The sequence below is a fragment of the Bombus pyrosoma genome, linkage group LG1, assembly GCF_014825855.1.
Source record: "Bombus pyrosoma isolate SC7728 linkage group LG1, ASM1482585v1, whole genome shotgun sequence".
In the NCBI taxonomy this organism is placed as follows: Eukaryota; Metazoa; Arthropoda; class Insecta; order Hymenoptera; family Apidae; genus Bombus; species Bombus pyrosoma.
Genome location: NC_057770.1, coordinates 9,934,016 through 9,953,865, shown reverse-complemented (window position 1 = coordinate 9,953,865; position 19,850 = coordinate 9,934,016). Strand labels below are relative to the sequence as shown.

Here is a 19,850-nt window from a genome sequence, read left to right as displayed (position 1 = left end):
AAACAGTTATAAATAATTATGAAATATTTATTTATAAAAATCTAATTTTACATAATGTAAATGTTGTTTTATAAGATCTTCTTGGCTTATGAATGGCACAATAATATTTAAGTCCACTGCTGACCTAAAATACATATATACATTGTAAATGTATACAAGCTGATAATATAATAATATCGGCACCGGTACGAAAAAGGTATACAATATTCATATTTATACTGCTTTCATTAGCAATATTAGTGTATTTTTTTTAAATATATGTAATATCTATATCATATTACTTATTGAACGTAATAACATTATATTATCTTCTATAATAAAATTATTACATAAACGTATTTCTGGTAATGAAAACTTACAAATCAGAACACAGCAAGTTTAAATCCTGAGGTATAAAGTATCTCATATGCGGAGACAAATCAACAAAAGGATCATTATCGTTTTCAAAATTGTCAAATTCTTTTAATCTGCAAAATATAAAAAGGTAATATAAATGCCACTTTTATTTAAATAAAAGTAGTAACTATAAAATTTGTACTAACCGTACAATAAAATGTTTAGGCTCATGTAATGTTGATTTTCCGATATTACGTTTAGATAAATTAAATACTGTAGGAAATACTGCGTCACGGAAATCGCCAATATTTACGAAATTATACTGTTCTAAATTTTTAAGAGATAAACTATTGTTAAATCTTTGTGTGATTAATGCACGCATTATTGGAGTATCTACCCAAACAACGCGGCATTCTTTATGGAGCATTTCTGCAAACCAATCAAAAGCACCGATCTCAGCCACATAATTCCATTCTATGCCATCATACCAATCGTGTACCTATAAGGTATATAGATAATACAATTAATCAATGTTACATTGTAATAGATAATCATATCTTCAATTGTAGTAAATTATATCTTTGTAGTCTTTCTTAAACTGTATATTATTGTAAATAACTTACAACACACCGGCAAACATGACTAAGTAGTCCGCGAAAATCTGCCATCAATGCCATAAACGATTCAGAACCCTTAGGATATAGCAATATAATATCTGTATTTTTAACATTGGCGTCTTCAAATTTTTCTTTTTTTTTATATTTAGTTTCATTGGTTTTAAGAACATTTCCATTGCAAATATTTCTATGAAAGCTTTTTCCTTGCATACTATAAATATGTATGATATAGATGAGATACATAATTCCAATAATTGTAAATATAGTTAATGTAATAATAGTAATTGGCAGGTACGAATAAGAAGTTGTATCAGAATTAATTTTAGTTGGTACACCAAAAGTTGAAACAGTAATATCTTGACAATCTGTAAATAAAACATCCATTATACTTTACTACACAGCATTGAAAAAGTTATTATACATCTAAATTCAAACTGGGAAATATTGACTATCTTAAGCAATAAATTAAGAAAGATATATGAACATAATAATATCTTTTATTTACTTACTTTGGTACCAAGAACATATGTCAGGTGGTTCCCATAAAGTGTATTCTTGACATCTTATATCACGATATAAAAATATTGAAACACAATAATTTACCTTTTGTGAAATTTCAGTTTGAAATGTCAAATTTCTATTATATATTTCATTTGTTAACTAATAATCAAATAACAAATTTTAATTTCGTAACAGTATATTAGAGTACAACTGAGAAATATCAAACATAAGACTTACCAAAGTTGTATTAAAGTTATAATTTTTATCTCCTAAATAATTGTCCTAAAAATAATATATAAATTTTATAAAAATTTAGTTTACTTACATTATCAAATTATAACTTAACATATACACAAGAGTCTAAATATTTCACAATAATATGAAACATCATCGATCTATATATTATGTATTATTAAAATTTTACCAAAACATCGAAGCTCCAAACAGCATTAGGAAATTCTTTCTTATTAAAAGGACAGCTTTCATTTCCAGATGAATCATACCAAAGTTTTCCCAACCTTATTACTCCAGCTGTAACCATAGGTTTATAAAGGAGTACCTCAAGATGTCCCATTTTTCTAAATTTATCAAATTTTCAAAATTTAAGTAACATTCTAATATTTAAGAAAATATGACATAAAAATATTATATAACTATTTTCTTAATAGATATTGTGCAAATTAATCAATCTATAACAATATAAACATACTTATCAATATTATAGTCATATGTACATTCAAATATTGGTGTCATGATTTCTGTTCGTTTATATTTTGTTTTTATGAATTTATTATGTTCTAACATCTTTACATCCCTACCAAAGGAAAATTGAACAGAATAACATGCGGTAAATATATATGGAACAAAAATTCCAATAGTGTTCTAAAAAACAAAAAATAGATGTTAAATCTTCCAACAAATTATTCATTTTATACAATGTCAAAATTAAAAGTTATTACCTGATACTGTTTATCTGAAACAAACCACATGATACTCCTAGTATGAGTTTCACTTCCATAAGAATTGTGAAATTTATAATTCACACACTTTTCTTCACTAGTTGATGCATTAGTTAACAAAGTTAATACATATTTACATATACTTTTTGGTGGTTTAAGATTAATCTGTATAATAGCTGTGAAACATTAAATATGATTTAAAAATTTTATAATGTAATATAAATAGATTTTATTTATACTTAAAATGTTATTATTATTATATATATACTTTAGTTTAATTATTTTTTCTGAAAATCTGGATATAAATATATATTATTATTTACCAGGAGATTCAGAAGCTTCATTTTTATTTTCTATTATTGAAAAATTAACATCAGTGGAAATATCTTCACTTGTACAATATTTTATAGATGAGATATTATTATTCAAATTATTTGTTAATATTTTACAACCATCAGCATCACAGATATACTGTAAGCAAAAAATGTTTTTAATAAAATAAAGTAAATATAGGGCTCTATTTTTACAAGTGATATTGATAAATGAGTGATGAATATACAGGCATAAAAATAAACATCAGATATTACATTTAATTACTTATTGTACCTATACTTACTTTACGTTCATTTGTGTATGGAAAAGATGAATATGTAACTGCAATCAAGAACGCAGTTATCATATAACCTTTAAGCATAACTGAACTATGCTTTTACAGAAGCTATATCGTATTCAAAATTTGTATACTTTATAATCGAATTTTTAAATTTCCCATGAATTTTTTGTGTTTATTTAGAAAAAATGATTCCTACAATCTTTCCAATTAAAAAAATTGGCACACATTATCTCCGACTGTTGATACTATTTTAATACGTATTTTTAAATGGAACATACTTATTCAATGTCACATCCATGTGTGTAACAAAAAAATGTTGTAATGGAGTAGCGATAACAATCTTTAAAAATAAAGCGAATTTGCTTGTATGTGTATGCGCATGTATGTATAACATGCGCGTTGCTCAAGCAGCGCCTTTTAAATTCGGTATCTATACATACATATAGTGATTAAGATATTGGCTACAAAAAGTAATATCTAAACTGTTAATATTTGGAAAAATATAAGAAATTTACAAAGAGAAAATATAAGAAAGTTACAAAAGAATTGTAGACAAACTTACCTATTCTTAAAAGTTACAATGCATATAATCAAGAGAGGAGAAAGTACAGAAGAGAAACAAAAAGAAAAGTATTTAAAGTATTTGTAGAACTCGTAATCGTTATTTTAATTTTTCAGCTATTTTACTGATTTTTATAAACGATTATTACATATATTTTGATTTTTTCGCAATGCAAATTAATTTTATATAAGTAAATTATATATAAAAGACAAATTATAATGTGAAGTAAATGAGTTAGAAACACATTAAATTCCGATATACTATCGTATCTCACTTCACCATACCATATATCTATATGTACGTAAGCGTGCGTATCTGACAACGCAGTTGTCTTGAAATTATATACATTTACTAATACTCGTGGTCATAATTCTTAATAAATATTACATAATTGTATTTTTATATGTAATAAATATTTGTTATACGAAATAGTAATATTATCCAAAAAGTTACAACTTGAAGAATTTAAAAAGCATGCTTCAGTTGTATGCTCTGTAGTCATTTGTTTTTTTTCTTAGGATGAATAATAATGCGATAAACTTATAAAACTTATAGAATGTACGAAGTGATCAAAAAACAAATTATTGCAAACAGAATTATCTGTATATACCTTTCACAGCCTATCTTACTGCAAATTAATTTTTAGTTCTTTTTAAAAAACGACATGTCGATACTGCTGAGCAAACAAACCTGTTATTACTCATTTATGCATGAAGTATAGTATTAATATCCTGTTAGTAAAACTTACATACTACAATAAAAATGATAGAAAACGAAAGGTTTTAATACTAACAAGAAGGATATTTACCGAACATAACTACTTTTTAAAATCGAGCTAAACCCTCATTCGCATTATTAAAATCGTTCGGCGAACGATTCCAGACATATTTTTTTAAGACAGGTTCACAGAAAACCTGCATTGCGTAAGGAAGTCTTTTCTCAGATTTAAAAACTTCTTCTTACGAGGAAATAAATCCTATTTGATCTGTACTACATACGAAGAATTATTAAACATTCTTAAGCTAGCAATATAAACCGTTTCCTTGATTCTCGATTACATATTTCTGTAAATACTGCGCAGCTTTCTCACTTAAACCAAGATTAGGTAAGTCTTTTTCAAATTGTTCGACCGTTCCAGCACCAGCAATGTAACCATTCAATTTAGCAGCTAAAGGTGAATTTCGAAGAACTTCGTCGCTGGTGAGACCAGTAGTTTCGATTAGCCATGGATGATTTCGAAGTCGATACTTTTGATGATAACTGAAAAAAATAAAAACGAATCAATCATTTAAAAATATTGAAAATCACTTATTTAAATATTTTAATTCGTTACGGACGATTCTAAAATTTTTAAGTAAATATTTAGCGATATATTTAGCCTAATAAAAATCAACGTAAAAGATCACATCAAATAATATTACATCATTAATTGATGGAACTTTCTCTCTTTTTCTATCATATAACAATGTTAATTAAAGTAATGTATCGATCCAAAATCATTTCCTTTTGCACTTTTCTACGAAAAAGATTGTTATAGTTATAACGCATAATTCTTACTCCTCAGCCGGGTAGAACTTTTCGAATTTTCTTATCTCGGTGAGAATTAGATTTGTACGTTTCTGCTGTTCTTGTTCACGTGACTTTTCAGCTAGCAACTTTTGTTCTTCATCATGATACAAAACCAGTGACATATACTGGAACCAATAGCAAAAAAATAATCATCTTTTAATAATTAGTAAGATTAAAAATTAAATACTTATAATAAAAATCATTATACACATTTACCTGTCTCTTGATCTTTGTAGTGAGACCATATTCATGATTCTGCCAAAATAAAGCGAGTAATTGTGTATATGATATTATGTCTGGATTATATTCGATATCGACGACTTCCGTATGATCTCCACTGTAAACGAGAATAGAATAGATTACGGTATTACAGGTCATAAATACATTACAGAGGTATTATCTGATATATAGCGATTAATAAATTTGCTATAAAAAAGAAACATGTAGAAGGTATTAATATTTGTACTAGGAAAATTAATAAAAATATATATATGTAAGTGTTATTTTGTAGATAATTATCTTTATTGTATATTTTTTAAAAATGATATTAGATAAATTATTGTTCAAGAACAAATTTTGCACATATCTAAAAAAAAAGTTTTAGACATACTTAGTTATTCTTAGAGAAAGAAAATGAAAATGGTATAAGAACATACATATTTCTATAAATTGGTGATTCCTTTTGTCCTCCGGCATAGCCAACGCAAGTCCTAATTACACCGGGTAAAACGCCAAAAAGACAATCGCCAGCCCAAAAGCATCCCATTCCGAATGTTGCACGTTTTGCTTGGATTTCTTTGAATTGTCCTGGCATCTTGTTCGACTATCGTCATCAACACGTGCCAAATCACGCAGAAGGTCATAAAAGAGAGTACTTGATACAATTACAAAAATGCTAACTGAAATTGAGTATGTTAGATTATGATCGCAAGGGATATAAGCGAAAATTATTCGATTCACGTGCCGTAATGATGTTTTGATTTGATCCGATAAAGAAACCTGAAACCTGCTAAGTAACGGTTAAGCTGAGGATGACTAGTAGCAGAATAATAATAGTTTTTTAACGAAGATTTTATCAAACAAAATCATTTTTCTTTTATATAAAGCACAAAAATTCTTAATTCTTTTTCGATATTAGTAGAATTTTAGAATTTTAAACATTGGAAATGTTTTTAACGGGCGTTAGTGTTAGACCCAATAAAATGCTTATGAATATGAGTAAAATTAATTGTAAGTATTTTAGTATCGACACCTGTTTGGAGATTTCGTTTGTTTAAAAAATTATTTTGCCTTATATTGACCTTGTATCTTTATGCATAAAAACAGTCCTTTTTTATGACACCCGTTGTGTATAAATTACAGATCTGATGCTTGTGTCAGATGCGTGTACAAAAAAAGCGTGAAGAAATTATACAGGGTGAACCACATAACTTGATCACCTTCATCGTTTCCGTTAATGAAATTACATTGAAATGTATTACTCTGTAATAACATACTTTAAAATCCAAAATTCTTTTCAATATTTGAATACGCAATATTACTATTTTTTCTTACGATAAAAATTACATTAATTAATTTGTTTAATTTTATTTTCGAATGTATGCAAAAATGAATATATTTTCGAATCCTGTAACAATTTCAATATATCATAATTAGAAGTATAAAAATAGAGTACATACTTGAAAATATATTGATGTATCTTACAAGATGCTTGAAATGCTATTCATTGACTTCAATATACTTGAATCTATTGTAGTTTAATCTCATGAGCATGGTAACATGTAATCAAAGATGGATCTATTGTGTGATTATGTACCACCATTAAATATTATTCATCACCAAAAAATTTGTTTAAATCTTACTATTTCATAAAAAAAGAAAATTATGTAAATGGTAAATTAGAACTTCCTACTTTTTCAATTATTTAAGGAAATATTTTTGGAACTGTTTTACTTCCCGTCAATATATACTCAAAGAAAAATACCTATAGAAACAAAGTTCTGAAAATTAGCCAAGTTATGTGACTTTTTGAAATAAAGAGTCAAGCATAAACTAATATATAATAGTTTGTCTATAAGTGACAAGCAGTTCAGATGGTTTAGTTACATGATTTGATTAACAAATTGAAATTTATGACATAACAACTTTTATTGATGACAGCTTAAAAAGATTAATAAAAATAATCAAAGTTTGTCAAAATAATAAAATATTGTTAATCATAAAAAAGTAATTGAATTTGCTGACTTATTTACTTTCTTAATTACTGAATTTTCTGTTTTGATTATTATTTTCTATTCTAATATTTATTAATAAAATCTACTTTTTGAAAAATTCATGTGATATTTTAAGCAGTATCAATATGTAACATCTTTTCTGTTTAGTAGAAGTGTTACAAAAATACGTTAAAATTAAAATAAGCTAATTTTAAATGATATTAAAAAAATTATTTACCTTATTTTGCGATAAAATAGAAAAGATTAAAAATATAAACGAAAAGATAAGAAAGTAAAGATTCACTCCAATTCAACGGCCGATACTCCGCTGATGACTGAAAAGAACAAGAAACTACCGCGTGCTTCAGCAGCTCTACTTTTTATCACGGTATCCCTCCTCTTTCTCTTTTCCCTACTCTTCAATACGAACTACCACCACTCTTTTCTCAGAATACATATTTCGTTAGTAAGTAACTCTCTTTTAAATCTTAATTCAATTTTCAATTTTAATTGTCCGATATTGCTGCCTTAGCATTTCTGCTTACATTTTCTACTATTGTGTTGGTTATTTGGTAACAAAAATTGCATTTGTGACGTCACAGAGTATGTACATATATACTTCCTAACGGTAAAGACTGGTAAAGGTTATTCGTATATTTTATTATAATTTTAATGTTTAAATGGTGCTGTGCATTTCATTCATACATAAAATTTACAAATTGTGTAGTAAAATATCTGTAAGTATTTCTTTACAAATCGGATACATATAATCATTAGCCTAAAACTAAAAGGTGCGTGTTTTAAAATACCGGATCAAAGAACGTGGCTAAAAATATCGATATTAACCTCACTCGCGAGAGATACTGTGCCATTAATCGATGTCAAATCTCATTGTATATAGGGTATGTGTTAATTGTCAATTTAACTGGAGTTCAGTAAGTTATTCGCCCAAGTTGCATCAGAAAATTGAAGCCACATGTGTTCGTTACATTAGATAACAATTGCTGGACCGACTGATGTAATTATTGTACCCTGCACACTAAGCTCAGTAGCTCGTCATCCACGGCTTCGATCATGCAGAGAGGTTATTATCGCGTCTTTTATTTCCTGTGTATTTGATGTTTGCAGAGATACATAATATCTGATGTAATTTATTCATTTACAAATGTTTATTGGAACATGGCAGTATCGGGAAGTTTGGCATTTTCATAATGCCAAATATAGTACAAGCGCATAGGTTGGACATGCATCATTCCACAATCGTCGAAACGTCGGATTTAACAATATAATAAATCTAATCAAAGATAACTTGATTGAAAAATATAGTAAAATTGTGCAAATTAATAGTGACATACCAAGTAGCGATGGTTGATTGCGATGAAACTCCTGCGTAGTAAGAGGGTTAAATTTGGTGTCACCATCTTTGATAGAAATGTCTATTGATAAGTGATCCATAAGAAAAATCATTCATTCATTAATATTGTTAAAGACAATAGTAGAAGTTAAATTTTTTTGCAACAATTGAATTGGAATCTTTGCAACTTTGTTCGAATATTTGTTTACTTCGATAAAATGTAAATGTTTCATGCGATTAGAAATATTGATTTCAAAAATGTTTAACGTAATGAAAATGCAATGGATTTTATGCATTTATACTTATACCTTTCTTCGCCGCTTTCGTTAAGCTAGGTCTTCTTTGAAAATTTAATCAGCTTCGATTAACGTGAGCACGTGATTATCACGTTCAACGATGGAGGATGTCAGGGACATTTCCAAATATATTTAAAATGAAAAATGATATTTTGCCGTGCATAGAATTAATTTATTAAGATGGTATAATATAGAAACATTATGTAATTATAGTAAAAATGTTTGTTTCATTCTTTATTGGTTCATACGTGAGTATATTTATTACATACGAAAATAATAAAAATGTGAACGAAATATGAATGTAATCAAAATTCAATTTCCACTTCGTAAATCTGATGATTACAGAAATGCATATATAAAATTTATATAAATGGAAAAAGTACGGAAATTAATATAAATAATATTAAAATGTAAATTCTCATTGAAATGTAAAAATATGCAATGCATATTTATAGGATGTGAAATTAATGTTGATTGAATATCATATAATTCAAGATATATTTCTAAGAAAAAATACAGGATATATACTATTACGGAATAACGGCACACATCAAAATTTACAAATAAAAGTATTCGTAGAAATATGTATATCTAAATGAATATAAAAAATATTATTTATAATTAACATTTTTATAAAAAACACGAGAAATATCTACGATATACGATATCATACATAGTAGCCGCAAAAATGAGTTCTTGCGCAATATACAATTCAATAATTATTGTTTGAAATATACATTATTTTTACGCTGTAATAAATAAAATTCTGTACATATTCGAAACTTAACTATAAATTCAGTTAATTGTATCGCAATTACTTAAATATTCGCTTAAGTACAATACAGATTAGAAATCTATACGATCCCGTTATCTCGAATTTGTAAGCGCATCATCTGTTCAAGACCCCACGCGATTTCCTTTCAAAATCGTACGCGAACAGCTTATAAAATTAATCAAGGTCTAAGAAACTATTAGACGGTACTTAAAAGACAAGATCGAAACAGACGTTAATTTGCACCATATCTAAATAAAAGAATCTCGTTTGGTACAATTATCTACGGTTTTCTATGGAAGAGATACATAGATTTATAAGTACATGTTGACGAAGGTACTAAAGTTGCGGGGAACAAGAATAAAATGGAATTAAATGATTTTTAAAGAAGGTGATGAGTAGACTGCGGATTTTTATATTTTTATAGATACACTTAAAGAAATGGAATTTAAATAGAATTCTGTTTCATTTATCACGTATTATAATAAATACTCTACTTTGGATATTTTATGTTTTTGCATATTATATGCATTGTGTGCATTTTTGTACTTTTAGATTTTACAAAAATGCATAAAAATTCGCAATCTAGGTAATGGTAAGGAAGAAAGTAATTAAAAATAATTACATGACAGTACAGCAACTTTTTTCAGAATGATTATCACCGACAATGTCGCTGGTATTTCCGGTGAATCTCTGAAAATCCCTGCCAGTGTTGAGTTCAGAATTGGAGATAGGCGACCCGGGAATACCATTTCCATTAGCATCTATCGATCCAGCGGATATATGCCGATTTTGTGCCCTTTGTTTCTTCAAATCCGATAATGATTTGACAAAAACTACCGAGACGTGTATGTTGATCTTGCCGTTGGTGTCGCTGTCTGACGCGTAGATCGGCTGCTGATTACTGATCGGCGAGTCGGGCCCTGTCACTATCGAGGCAAACATGTAAATCCAATGCTATTTCTTGTTCCTTCTGGTTCACGTGAAATTTGCTTTCCTTCCCTCTCATCCCATTCCACCTTGTATTACCCTCCACCTAATTCCCCTTTTTATACACTGAAATAGCACTTCAAAAGAAACTCGACTAGTATGAAAACTTGCAGCCATGCGCTAAGCGGTACATGCTTCAGCAATAAGCATTAGAAACATTGCATGACGGAGCACCAGAAACATGTTCTCTTTATTCTACATAAAAACACCTTTATCCTTCGTCTCCTACCTTCTATCGCATTTATTATCATGTTCTCAGACTTCTTTTTTAGGAGAAAGAAGAACATTTTTAACAACATATCGGTTTCTTCTTTACCCCGATAAAAAGTGGGTAATAAGTTACTTTTGTTTATTATTTTATCACGTTGTAAACTAAATCTTTAGGTTTTAAAATATGAATGCATTTATACAAATTTTTGTATTATAAAACACAACAGATTTAGTTTACAATTTGATATTCATATGCATTAAACATAATATTTGTATACAGAAATATGTATGTACATACAAAGCAAATAATAGTTGAATTCTCTGGGACACTAAAATGACTTAATATTTTCTAGACGTATTTATTAACACTATTTTTAGCTGTGTCAATGTCCAAACATATCTTTTATTATAATAAAGTAATAAGATTTGTCAAATCAATCATTTCTTAAACTAATGCCTTTGATTTATGCAATAAAATTTATTAAAATATAATAGTACGCAATATAAATATTACAATAACATTATCATAAATTTTATTATTTTTAAAAGATAACAAGTGTGCTATATGATACTAAACATCAACATTTTATATCAACATCTTTATAGTAATAATCAACGATTTAAATATGTACCAAAATATTTAAACAAATTTTTAATTGTATAACTTTTTACTTTTAAATTAAGACAAATTTTATGCTTGTTAATGTTACATTTTATCAGTATGATTGATTTGATGTGGAATCTATTATAGACTCCTATTAGCAATAATATGAAACATAATGTCGTGACACAATTGACCTCGTAACGACTTTATCATTTAGCGATAAAACTAAAAGACGGGAAGACACATCGCGTGAGTACGTAACCAACATTGAATGAATACAGTTAATCATTAGCAGAACCAACATGTTAGGTGTGTGAGAAAGTTCTATTTCTATTTTTCTTAACATTGTTTTTTATTGTTGGCATATAAGTTTTTTATGTCATTAGGCAAACATTAAATTATAGAACATGTACACGTAAAATCGTAAATATTAAAATGCTTTGTTATCAAAACACAATCAATAAAAAGCAAACAAAACAAGAGCTATATATATATATATATATATATAAATATATATATATATATATATATAAATATATATATATATATATATATTTATTCATTTATTTATATCTATAAATATAAGTAGCTGTCGTCTATTTGCTAAACATGACAATTTACTGTTATAATGTGAGTAAATAAAGAATATGTCAGAACTTTTCACAAATCTAATATATATGTATGTATATTACAGCAAATCGATATGTTTAATGTTTTAATTCACAAACTTTCTATGATATGTAAGTATTACGTGAAAGTGCTCATTGAATATTGATTACTGATGCATTACAATATAGATTCAAGTTTAGTTAATCTGTTTGGTAAAATATGAAATACTAGTAATATTACCAAATGAAGCTACATTTGCAATACTTTATTTACTTCACAAAGTAATTTTTTGGGAAACTGTTACAGTAAAAGTCTTCATCCTACTTGTATATATATAGAGAGAGTATTAAGTTATTTGTGTACTATGAATGTGCGTTTAAGCTTAGAACATTTTAAGTAGTAAGTATAAAAACAACATTACAAGAGCTTGGTTTTTAACTGTTAAACTTATTATAATGTCTCTTCACAAATAATGACCAATAAGCTTTGCCAAATGCTAACATATTATTTGCAAAAAAGTACTGAAAATTAAGCCAATGCAATTTAGCCCTTGCCACAAAATGTTTAATTCGGAGAAATATTTTTATGCTATAAAGATATTTTAAAAAAAGAAGAACATATTATATATACACAGCACATAAAAATAATTCAATTGTTACAAGAGAAAATTTCGAACGTACAATCACGTAAGAAGTTAAAAAATAATACATCGCTGTGTTGAAAAATACGTTTAAAGAAATAAGAAAGTGATATAGAAAACTGACCTCGCAATTATTCAGGAGCACGACGCAGTAGTAACAGAAAACAGAAAGGGCTGATAAATGATCAATGCTTAATACTTTTGTTAACCAATTTATAGTAAAAATTACTGTTCCAATCTTTATACTAACACAATAGCGATTATTTATAATTTTTAACTGTCAGTCTTTAATTCATTTCTTTGGATTATCAAAAATTCGTTAAGAAATATTTTGCTTTGTTTTAAACATAATAAGCGCATGATAAATATAAAGTTACAATAACTATACAACGTTAACAAGGTCGAGTTATGCGACCAAACGCACAGTTTAAATGGACATGACACGTAACATATTTCTTTTTTTGCACAAATCTTATGCATAAAACTACCATTTACCAGAGGATTCTACTTAACCATAACCAGTGCGAGTTTAACATGATTTGGAATATACCTGATTCTTTATCGACGTCCTCGTGAAGGAAAGATTCATTATCCTTCCCCTCAGGAGCTTTACGTGCAGCTGTTGGTGGTACATTAGAATCTGTTTCGCTACTTGTATTTTCTCGTACGTTGGCTTCGTTTTCCGATTGTGGAACATTCGTAGTCGAACCGCCAACGTATGTCTGAAACATAATTTCTCTGTTGTTTGATTTTAATTGTTTCTAACATTACATAATCAATAACAAATATTATTTTTCTTTGTTACCTGTTGCGCTTGTAATCTAAGACGAGCTTCTTCTTGAGCATCCTTTTTTGTAGTCAAAACCTTATCCCTTATCGAAGTTCTTCTTACGCTTTGAGTACGTGTATTTATACTTTGAGATCTGCGTACCCGTCTTCCCTGTGCTTCTCGCAATCGTTTACTTTCTTGTTCTGTTTTAAGTTCTACTATCCTTTCTCTAATTTCCGGATCTTCGCAGATATCTATAAAATTAAATTTAACAATTAATTAATATTTAATACAAAAATATAATCTTCAATATTTTATTAGCAAAAATATTTTTACCAGCTGGCGTTTCATCGTGTTTATTTTTTGCATTTAGATCAGCTCCATTTTGTACTAGTAACTCAAGAACTTCCAACTAAAAAGATAAAATGAATGTAGAAAATGGGTTTAATTTAAATAAGTTAGTTAATATAAAAAGCGTAATTCAGATCATACATGGCCCCAGCAAGCAGCTGCATGAACTGGTTGCCATTTGTCATTATCTTCGACATCAGTTGAAACATGTTGGTCTAAAAGAAATTCAACTACCCTTAAATAACCATTTGCAGCTGCAATGTGAAGCTAAAATTGAAAAAAGAAAAAGATTATTGACAATTATTTTTTAAAATTAATAAACTTAATAAATTGGTATACATACAGGTGTAGCACCTTGATGATCTTTATATTCTAGATCACCACCTATAGAAGCTATATTTTGTAAATCTCGTAACATTTGAACTTCTATTGAAGCCCTAGTTTCATCTATTAATTCTTGAGTAACACCTCGTCTTGCCATTTCTCCTACAGGTATATAAACAAATTAAAATCAAAAGATCATTCCTGTATATTTTTTGTAATCCTGCATTTTTTAAGTAATTTTTAATTACAGATATGTATTTTAAGGATTTTTACCTTCAATGCAATCTAATGTTTTTTCGTCTTCACAAATATCATAAGGCATATTACCATCAGCATTCACAGCTAATAAATTGGCACCTCTAGCAATGAGATTTTTAACTAAGTGTAAATGACCACAGGTAGCAGCAGCATGTAATGGTGTCCATTTTTCACTATCTTCTGCATTAACATTTGCTCCAAACTCGATTAGTAATTTCATCATTTCTTCATTGTCATCTATACAACACTGATGTAAAGCGGTCAGTCCATCTTCATTAGTTGAATCTGGATTTACTCCTTTTTTCAAGAGTCGCCTCACTAAAGCATATGCTACTTCTTAATATGCCGACTGATATACTCAGTTATATTAAAAGTAATTGCAAATAATAATATTATAAAAATTATGTCAGATTACCTTCATCAATGTCATTTCTTGCTGCAGCTTCTAATAGCATTACACTGTCACTAAAATATATGTGACGTTTGTTACTTGTATGTCTGGTTTGATGTCGTAGCCATTCTTTTTCACGTTGACGCCATACTTTCAATTGTTGGAGTCTTCTGTGACGAGCCAAATGCAATCTTTCTTGTGTTGTTAACCTTTCTACATGTACCATTTCTGCTACTAAATCTGAATGTTCCATGGCTATATTTTTGTAATTTTCACAGCTGTATTTACCTACTCAAAAGAAACAGATTGTATGTTGTTTTGTATGTATTATTTAGTATTATAATGTGTTAGTGTCTTCAATACACATGAAACAGAACTCTTATCAGAAATACTATGATAAAACGGGATTTGGAAGCCAACGAGATTACCTTTATACTTATAAAACCATGAACGCATTTCAAGACATTTTAAAATTTTGTGACATACATTAGGCATCATTCTGTTATAATATCAAGTTTTGTTCTTTCAGATTCAAAATCTGTGTAAAATTAACTGCTTTTTCATTGTGAATGATATCATACTTTTATCCAAAACTTTGTCATATTTATCAACTACTTAGGTAAGTAAATGTACATTATTTACACAAATGTTCCAAAATACTTATTTGACTCATCATATAATCAGTAACAATAAGTTAACGTTGCTTTGTAGTTTTTTCTTAAAACAAAATATGCTTCCATTACAGTCTTTTTTAAATTTATGAAAAAAATGCATTTGCACTTGATAATTCTGAAAGAGTTACTTTATGGAAATGGTTTTTACACAAACCTTATAATTTTTAAACATGATATGATGTAATCAAAGCATTAACGCAATAAAAAATTCACATAAAATTATGTTTTCTATATAAAACTAAAAACTACATGTAGAAATCAATAAAACAATTAACAACAAAATTAGTGAAAAATTATAAAATTATCCGTAATTAAATTATCACAAAATAAAAATGTACAATTTAATCTTATCTTACTCTATACATGATATAGTGTAATTTTTCTATGATAAATTATATAATTAAAAGATTTCAACAGGTAACGAAAATAACATATGCAAAGGTGTTATATTGGGTGGCATTGTTTTCTCATTCTTTATTTCTTGTTTCTTATTTCAACGTATGGAAAAAACAATATATTCCTCGTATAAAAGACAAAATAGGTGAAATAGAAGAATACAGGTGAAGAGTGGGAGAAAAAAATAAAATCAGTGATGAATAAAATATCGATGGAACTGACTTAGAAACGGAAATGCGAGTGTGTATGCCATTTCATGATTGTAACTCGAGAGTTAATGCAGGTGAAAGAAATCTGTTCTAAGGCTGGGGGGTGTCAAATCGCGGTATCTACTCACATCGGCAAGTGATCGCTTGCTCGTTCACTTATTCGTTCGCGATCCAGTGGAATGCGGAAGTTTACTCGTTCGTTCGTTCATTCGTTCGTCTTTTGATTCTTTTTTCGTTCGGTTCGGAAAACGGGCGAGATGAAGGTAGGAAATTTTAGTATCTTGCCAAGTTGAACTGAAAAGTGGAGCTGAATCTCGCGAGTACACGACGTAGCGGAGAGAGAGAAAGTCACCGTGTTGATTGATCAAAACGTAACATAATTTTTACGGTCTCTCCGATGCGACGATTCCACTAAATGAAATTGAACCGAAGAGGGTGGACGAACCTCTTGCTTTTAATTTCACGAAAATCACGTCGCGTTTGATCTCGTCGCGGCGCCGTGCACGCGAGGAAACGCGTACCTGTCAGTCGCCATTTTTAAACTACCTGTAGAAAACCATTCGCGCGTTCCCTTCACCGCGCGCTAACTTTGTCTTTTTTCAAATTGTGTATCTCTTACGCACGACCAGTCTCTATGCGTACACGCGCTATATGCTGTGTATTCATTTTGTTTTCTACAGATTATGGTATATTTGTAACACATATCGAATCAGAAGATCGTGGAACTTAGTGCTTAGCACCTTCTTGGAAATTCAAATATCGCTATTAATTTATGACATACACAATGTATGTATGTACATTGTTATCTTACCGTTCTTTCTTGAGTATAATCAAATTAATTTATTGAGTCATTGAATCTCGGAATTTAACTTATCTTAACGATTCATTAGTACAGTTTTATTTGTTTAATTATGTAAGAATATCTATTAGTCGATAAATTTTGAGAAAGATTCTATTATAATTGATGTGTATTGTATATTTATCTAACCTTTTCTCCTATCTCTCATTTTTTGTGCAAGTAAATAAGGATATTACAAATTGAATTATTAAATAAAGTAAAGTAACAAAGGACAGTGTCTTCCTTATATACGTAATTATTCATATTTTATTAGCATGAAGATTTTCAATAAAATGGGTAATTAGAAAGTTGATTTGTTTTTCACTCATTTTAATACTCCCGCCATGAAAACAAGATCCGTAGTCATCGCGCATAAAGTATAGGATGTTATACTTTGTTTACGGTACTAGTAGAAATCTCAGTTTCACGTCAGTAAAGTTAAAAGTGATATGGATTGAAAATAATTCTATGTCATTATTTTATAAGCGAAATAATATATTAACAGGAGTGCTTAGTAATGAAACGTAAACTTTCTTCTTCGTTGACATTGAAAGAAAGTCAACCTTCCTCGACATCATATATGAAAGAAACAAAGCAAGAACCAAATATTCGTTTAGCTGTCGTCAGTGGATTCTTTGCAACTATCGGAAGTCTACTTGGTAAACTTGCTGGTGGTGCCAATGTGGATTCCATTGTAAGTGATGTTCTTCGCAACTATTATTTGCATAAAGAGTATTTAATAATATTTACAATCTTGTGTATAAATTAAATTCCACTATTTTTATTCAAAACTAATTATTTATTTTTTAATAAGTTCGGATTGCTACTTAAAGGAGTACTTTTAATACTAATGATAATAAGCAACACCGTGGGCTACGCATTTTTCGTGAAAGCACTCAATGCTAGCGGATCTTCTTTACCATGTACAATAACTAGCGCCGCCACCAGTTATATCTGCTCGGTATTTTACTTATTCTTCTATCGATATATATATACTAAAATGAGAACACAAAGGAAAGTGAATGCATATTTAGATCTGATTTATTTTTTCTTAAAGGCTCTTACGGGTTCCTTGATTTTTAACGAATCAACGTCGCTTACTTGGTGGTGCGGTATATCTTTCGTTATTCTGGGTTTATTGGTCATCTCTTGTACGCAATCCAAAGACGATCATGTATCTTCCCTGAAGAGATCGAAGAGCGAATAATTTCCGAAAATGATTTGGAAATCTTTTTCTGCTACTTTCTTAATATTATACTGTGTCTACATGTTATTTACATTGTAATAATATTATTATCTATTTTAGTATGTATAAATTGAATAAATAAATAAAAAATTATACTGAGACTTTTTTTAAGGGAATTGCAAGACCTCTTTTCTTTTTGCTTTTTTTCGTACCAGTTAATTCTTTTTCTTGTTAAACTGTTATTCGTCTTTAAATTTTCGAAACCTTATTTCAGCTTTGTAAAATTTATTTCATTATTTGTTATGCGATATTTGTGATTGCCCATGATTTGCGCTACTTAACTGAGCGTATAAAGATTAATACAGGCTTATCGTCTTTGGTTTTCATTTTTCTTTTAAAAAAAAGATAATGGAAAATACGAAAAGAACGACCGAGAAACCGGCAAGGGAAAAGACCTGAAGTGTACTTGTTTATAGAGACTAAAGTAGATCTCTGTGCTTGTAATAGTACTGGATAAGAAACGCGAGGGAAAAAAGAATAGAAGATTCTTCCGCCCTATTTCCTACTACACGTAGACTATACAAATTCTTTTTTGATTGTATTGAATCAGAAGTTCTTTTTAATCTTACAATAACATTTTTCCTCTTTCATTTCTTTATTCTTTTTTGTTAAAATATTAACATTAAACAACTAAAATTAATATTAAAATTAAAAGAAAGATTTCAAAGCTGATCGTATTTACGAAACTAATTATAAGTACAAAAAAATACTAGATTTGAAATTCTAAGTAAAAGAATCTTTAAAATTTCGATCTAAGAAGAATTAATCAATCTATTAAATTGATTAAATAACGAGTCTTTATTTATATTGTCTGGGAAGTTGACGTAGGTTAGTAACGAAGCATCCTACTAGTCCAGGGTTACTAGTACTTCGTTACATAGGTAGTGTACCCTAGTTAAAGGTATATGTGTACCGAACTGTCCAAGAAGTTTCAGTCGACCAGGTTTTTACTTTGTGGGGCAGGGTCGTGGTTCATAGGTATATCATGCAGTTGAAAAGGAGGGTATTAGAAGGAGAACGTAAAAGAGGAGCAAGAGGATGGCTTTATCGAGCGGCGGCTGCGCCACAGTGTTGTTCTCTACACTGCCGCCTACCGGTTGTCAGTCATTCCCAACAGTCCAAAATATGATAGTTTCTCTCTTTTTATCTTTTTTAATAAATATTTTCCTACTACTGCTCTGCTACACATTTGCGTAACAATAAACACTTGTCCATAATCTTCCATACCATTAAGTGTACAACTTTGAACGGTAAATCTTGAAAATTTGTATGATCTATTAACCGCTCGAGCTGCTTTAAACACTCGACTCGTGTAATTGCACTTCTCAATAGATTAAATCATTATTTGAATCATCAACATCGACACCTTTTTTATTTTCATTGAATTTACAAGAATACATTGTAACAATCGTCTATCACTGTAAGTTACGATCATTGTTCACTTAACGCTCTTGTAATAATCAAACATTAATCAAATAATTAGCATTTAATCGTCTCAGATTTTCGAGATTATCCGTTTCAAGTGTTTTTATACATGTTTTAACTCATC

The 19,850-nt window shown here is 28.8% G+C and overlaps 4 protein-coding genes and 1 long non-coding RNA gene across 11 annotated transcripts; 2 read left to right on the top strand and 3 right to left on the bottom strand.

Moving 5' to 3' along the window:
* Positions 1–11: 11 nt before the first annotated feature.
* LOC122566199 lies at positions 12–3,628 on the bottom strand. The gene is made up of 11 exons (XM_043723127.1): positions 3,030–3,628; positions 2,737–2,884; positions 2,414–2,589; positions 2,164–2,336; positions 1,879–2,032; positions 1,692–1,736; positions 1,463–1,613; positions 960–1,318; positions 543–835; positions 360–467; positions 12–124 (listed from the first exon to the last, which is right to left on the bottom strand). Exons 1-11 carry the CDS (start codon positions 3,105–3,107, stop codon positions 28–30), a joined length of 1,782 nt encoding a protein of 593 aa, XP_043579062.1. The 5' UTR covers positions 3,108–3,628; the 3' UTR covers positions 12–27.
* Positions 56–732, top strand: LOC122566309. The gene is made up of 3 exons (XR_006316456.1): positions 56–196; positions 367–484; positions 598–732. It is a non-coding gene; the product is annotated as an uncharacterized LOC122566309 (long non-coding RNA).
* A 919-nt stretch (positions 3,629–4,547) lies between the features above and the next one.
* Positions 4,548–9,443, bottom strand: LOC122566277 (peptide methionine sulfoxide reductase). Of its 3 annotated transcripts, XM_043723325.1 has the most exons (6): positions 9,033–9,443; positions 8,726–8,806; positions 5,814–5,980; positions 5,374–5,494; positions 5,146–5,282; positions 4,548–4,848 (listed from the first exon to the last, which is right to left on the bottom strand). In XM_043723325.1, the coding sequence occupies exons 2-6, from the start codon at positions 8,789–8,791 to the stop codon at positions 4,611–4,613; spliced, it is 729 nt and encodes a 242-aa protein (XP_043579260.1). In that variant the 5' UTR covers positions 8,792–8,806; positions 9,033–9,443; the 3' UTR covers positions 4,548–4,610. The 3 variants fall into 3 exon arrangements, with proteins under 3 accessions (XP_043579260.1, XP_043579249.1, XP_043579270.1); XM_043723314.1 differs by having other exon boundaries at positions 8,726–9,443; XM_043723335.1 differs by lacking the exons at positions 8,726–8,806; positions 9,033–9,443 and adding an exon at positions 7,609–7,747.
* LOC122566292 (transmembrane protein 42) lies at positions 7,611–18,394 on the top strand. 3 transcript variants are annotated; one of them, XM_043723361.1, is made up of 4 exons: positions 7,611–7,836; positions 17,561–17,749; positions 17,870–18,016; positions 18,113–18,394. In XM_043723361.1, the coding sequence occupies exons 1-4, from the start codon at positions 7,702–7,704 to the stop codon at positions 18,260–18,262; spliced, it is 621 nt and encodes a 206-aa protein (XP_043579296.1). In that variant the 5' UTR covers positions 7,611–7,701; the 3' UTR covers positions 18,263–18,394. The 3 variants fall into 3 exon arrangements, with proteins under 3 accessions (XP_043579296.1, XP_043579306.1, XP_043579317.1); XM_043723371.1 differs by lacking the exon at positions 7,611–7,836 and adding an exon at positions 7,864–8,107; XM_043723382.1 differs by lacking the exon at positions 7,611–7,836 and adding an exon at positions 16,352–16,480.
* Positions 10,327–16,482, bottom strand: LOC122566232 (protein phosphatase 1 regulatory subunit 16A). Of its 3 annotated transcripts, none has more exons than XM_043723198.1 (9): positions 16,346–16,482; positions 14,963–15,226; positions 14,563–14,877; positions 14,309–14,451; positions 14,107–14,232; positions 13,951–14,026; positions 13,651–13,868; positions 13,396–13,567; positions 10,327–10,721 (listed from the first exon to the last, which is right to left on the bottom strand). In XM_043723198.1, the coding sequence occupies exons 2-9, from the start codon at positions 15,189–15,191 to the stop codon at positions 10,414–10,416; spliced, it is 1,587 nt and encodes a 528-aa protein (XP_043579133.1). In that variant the 5' UTR covers positions 15,192–15,226; positions 16,346–16,482; the 3' UTR covers positions 10,327–10,413. The 3 variants fall into 3 exon arrangements, with proteins under 3 accessions (XP_043579133.1, XP_043579142.1, XP_043579152.1); XM_043723207.1 differs by having other exon boundaries at positions 14,563–14,865; XM_043723217.1 differs by lacking the exon at positions 10,327–10,721 and adding an exon at positions 12,450–12,964.
* Positions 18,395–19,850: the final 1,456 nt, after the last annotated feature.

Bases quoted from the DNA above. Each gene is read 5' to 3' on its own strand.
- LOC122566199 (XM_043723127.1), bottom strand. From the start codon at position 3,107: ATGCTTAAAGGTTATATGATAACTGCGTTCTTGATTGCAGTTACATAT. The intron at 1,614-1,691 runs GTAAGTCTTATG...TTTGATTATTAG, and splicing joins ATAACTTTAATACAACTTTG to TTAACAAATGAAATATATAA. The intron at 1,319-1,462 runs GTAAGTAAATAA...TTTTATTTACAG, and splicing joins CATATGTTCTTGGTACCAAA to ATTGTCAAGATATTACTGTT.
- LOC122566292 (XM_043723361.1), top strand. From the start codon at position 7,702: ATGACTGAAAAGAACAAGAAACTACCGCGTGCTTCAGCAGCTCTACTT. The intron at 7,837-17,560 runs GTAAGTAACTCT...ATATATTAACAG, and splicing joins TCAGAATACATATTTCGTTA to GAGTGCTTAGTAATGAAACG. The intron at 18,017-18,112 runs GTATTTTACTTA...TTTTTCTTAAAG, and splicing joins CCACCAGTTATATCTGCTCG to GCTCTTACGGGTTCCTTGAT.
- LOC122566277 (XM_043723314.1), bottom strand. From the start codon at position 8,791: ATGGTGACACCAAATTTAACCCTCTTACTACGCAGGAGTTTCATCGCA. The intron at 5,495-5,813 runs GTATGTTCTTAT...TCTCGTTTACAG, and splicing joins TCACCAATTTATAGAAATAT to TGGAGATCATACGGAAGTCG. The intron at 5,283-5,373 runs GTAAATGTGTAT...TATTGGTTCCAG, and splicing joins CTACAAAGATCAAGAGACAG to TATATGTCACTGGTTTTGTA.
- LOC122566232 (XM_043723198.1), bottom strand. From the start codon at position 15,191: ATGGAACATTCAGATTTAGTAGCAGAAATGGTACATGTAGAAAGGTTA. The intron at 14,452-14,562 runs GTAAAAATCCTT...ATATACCTGTAG, and splicing joins AACATTAGATTGCATTGAAG to GAGAAATGGCAAGACGAGGT. The intron at 10,722-13,395 runs GTATATTCCAAA...TTGCCTCGATAG, and splicing joins GGACGTCGATAAAGAATCAG to TGACAGGGCCCGACTCGCCG.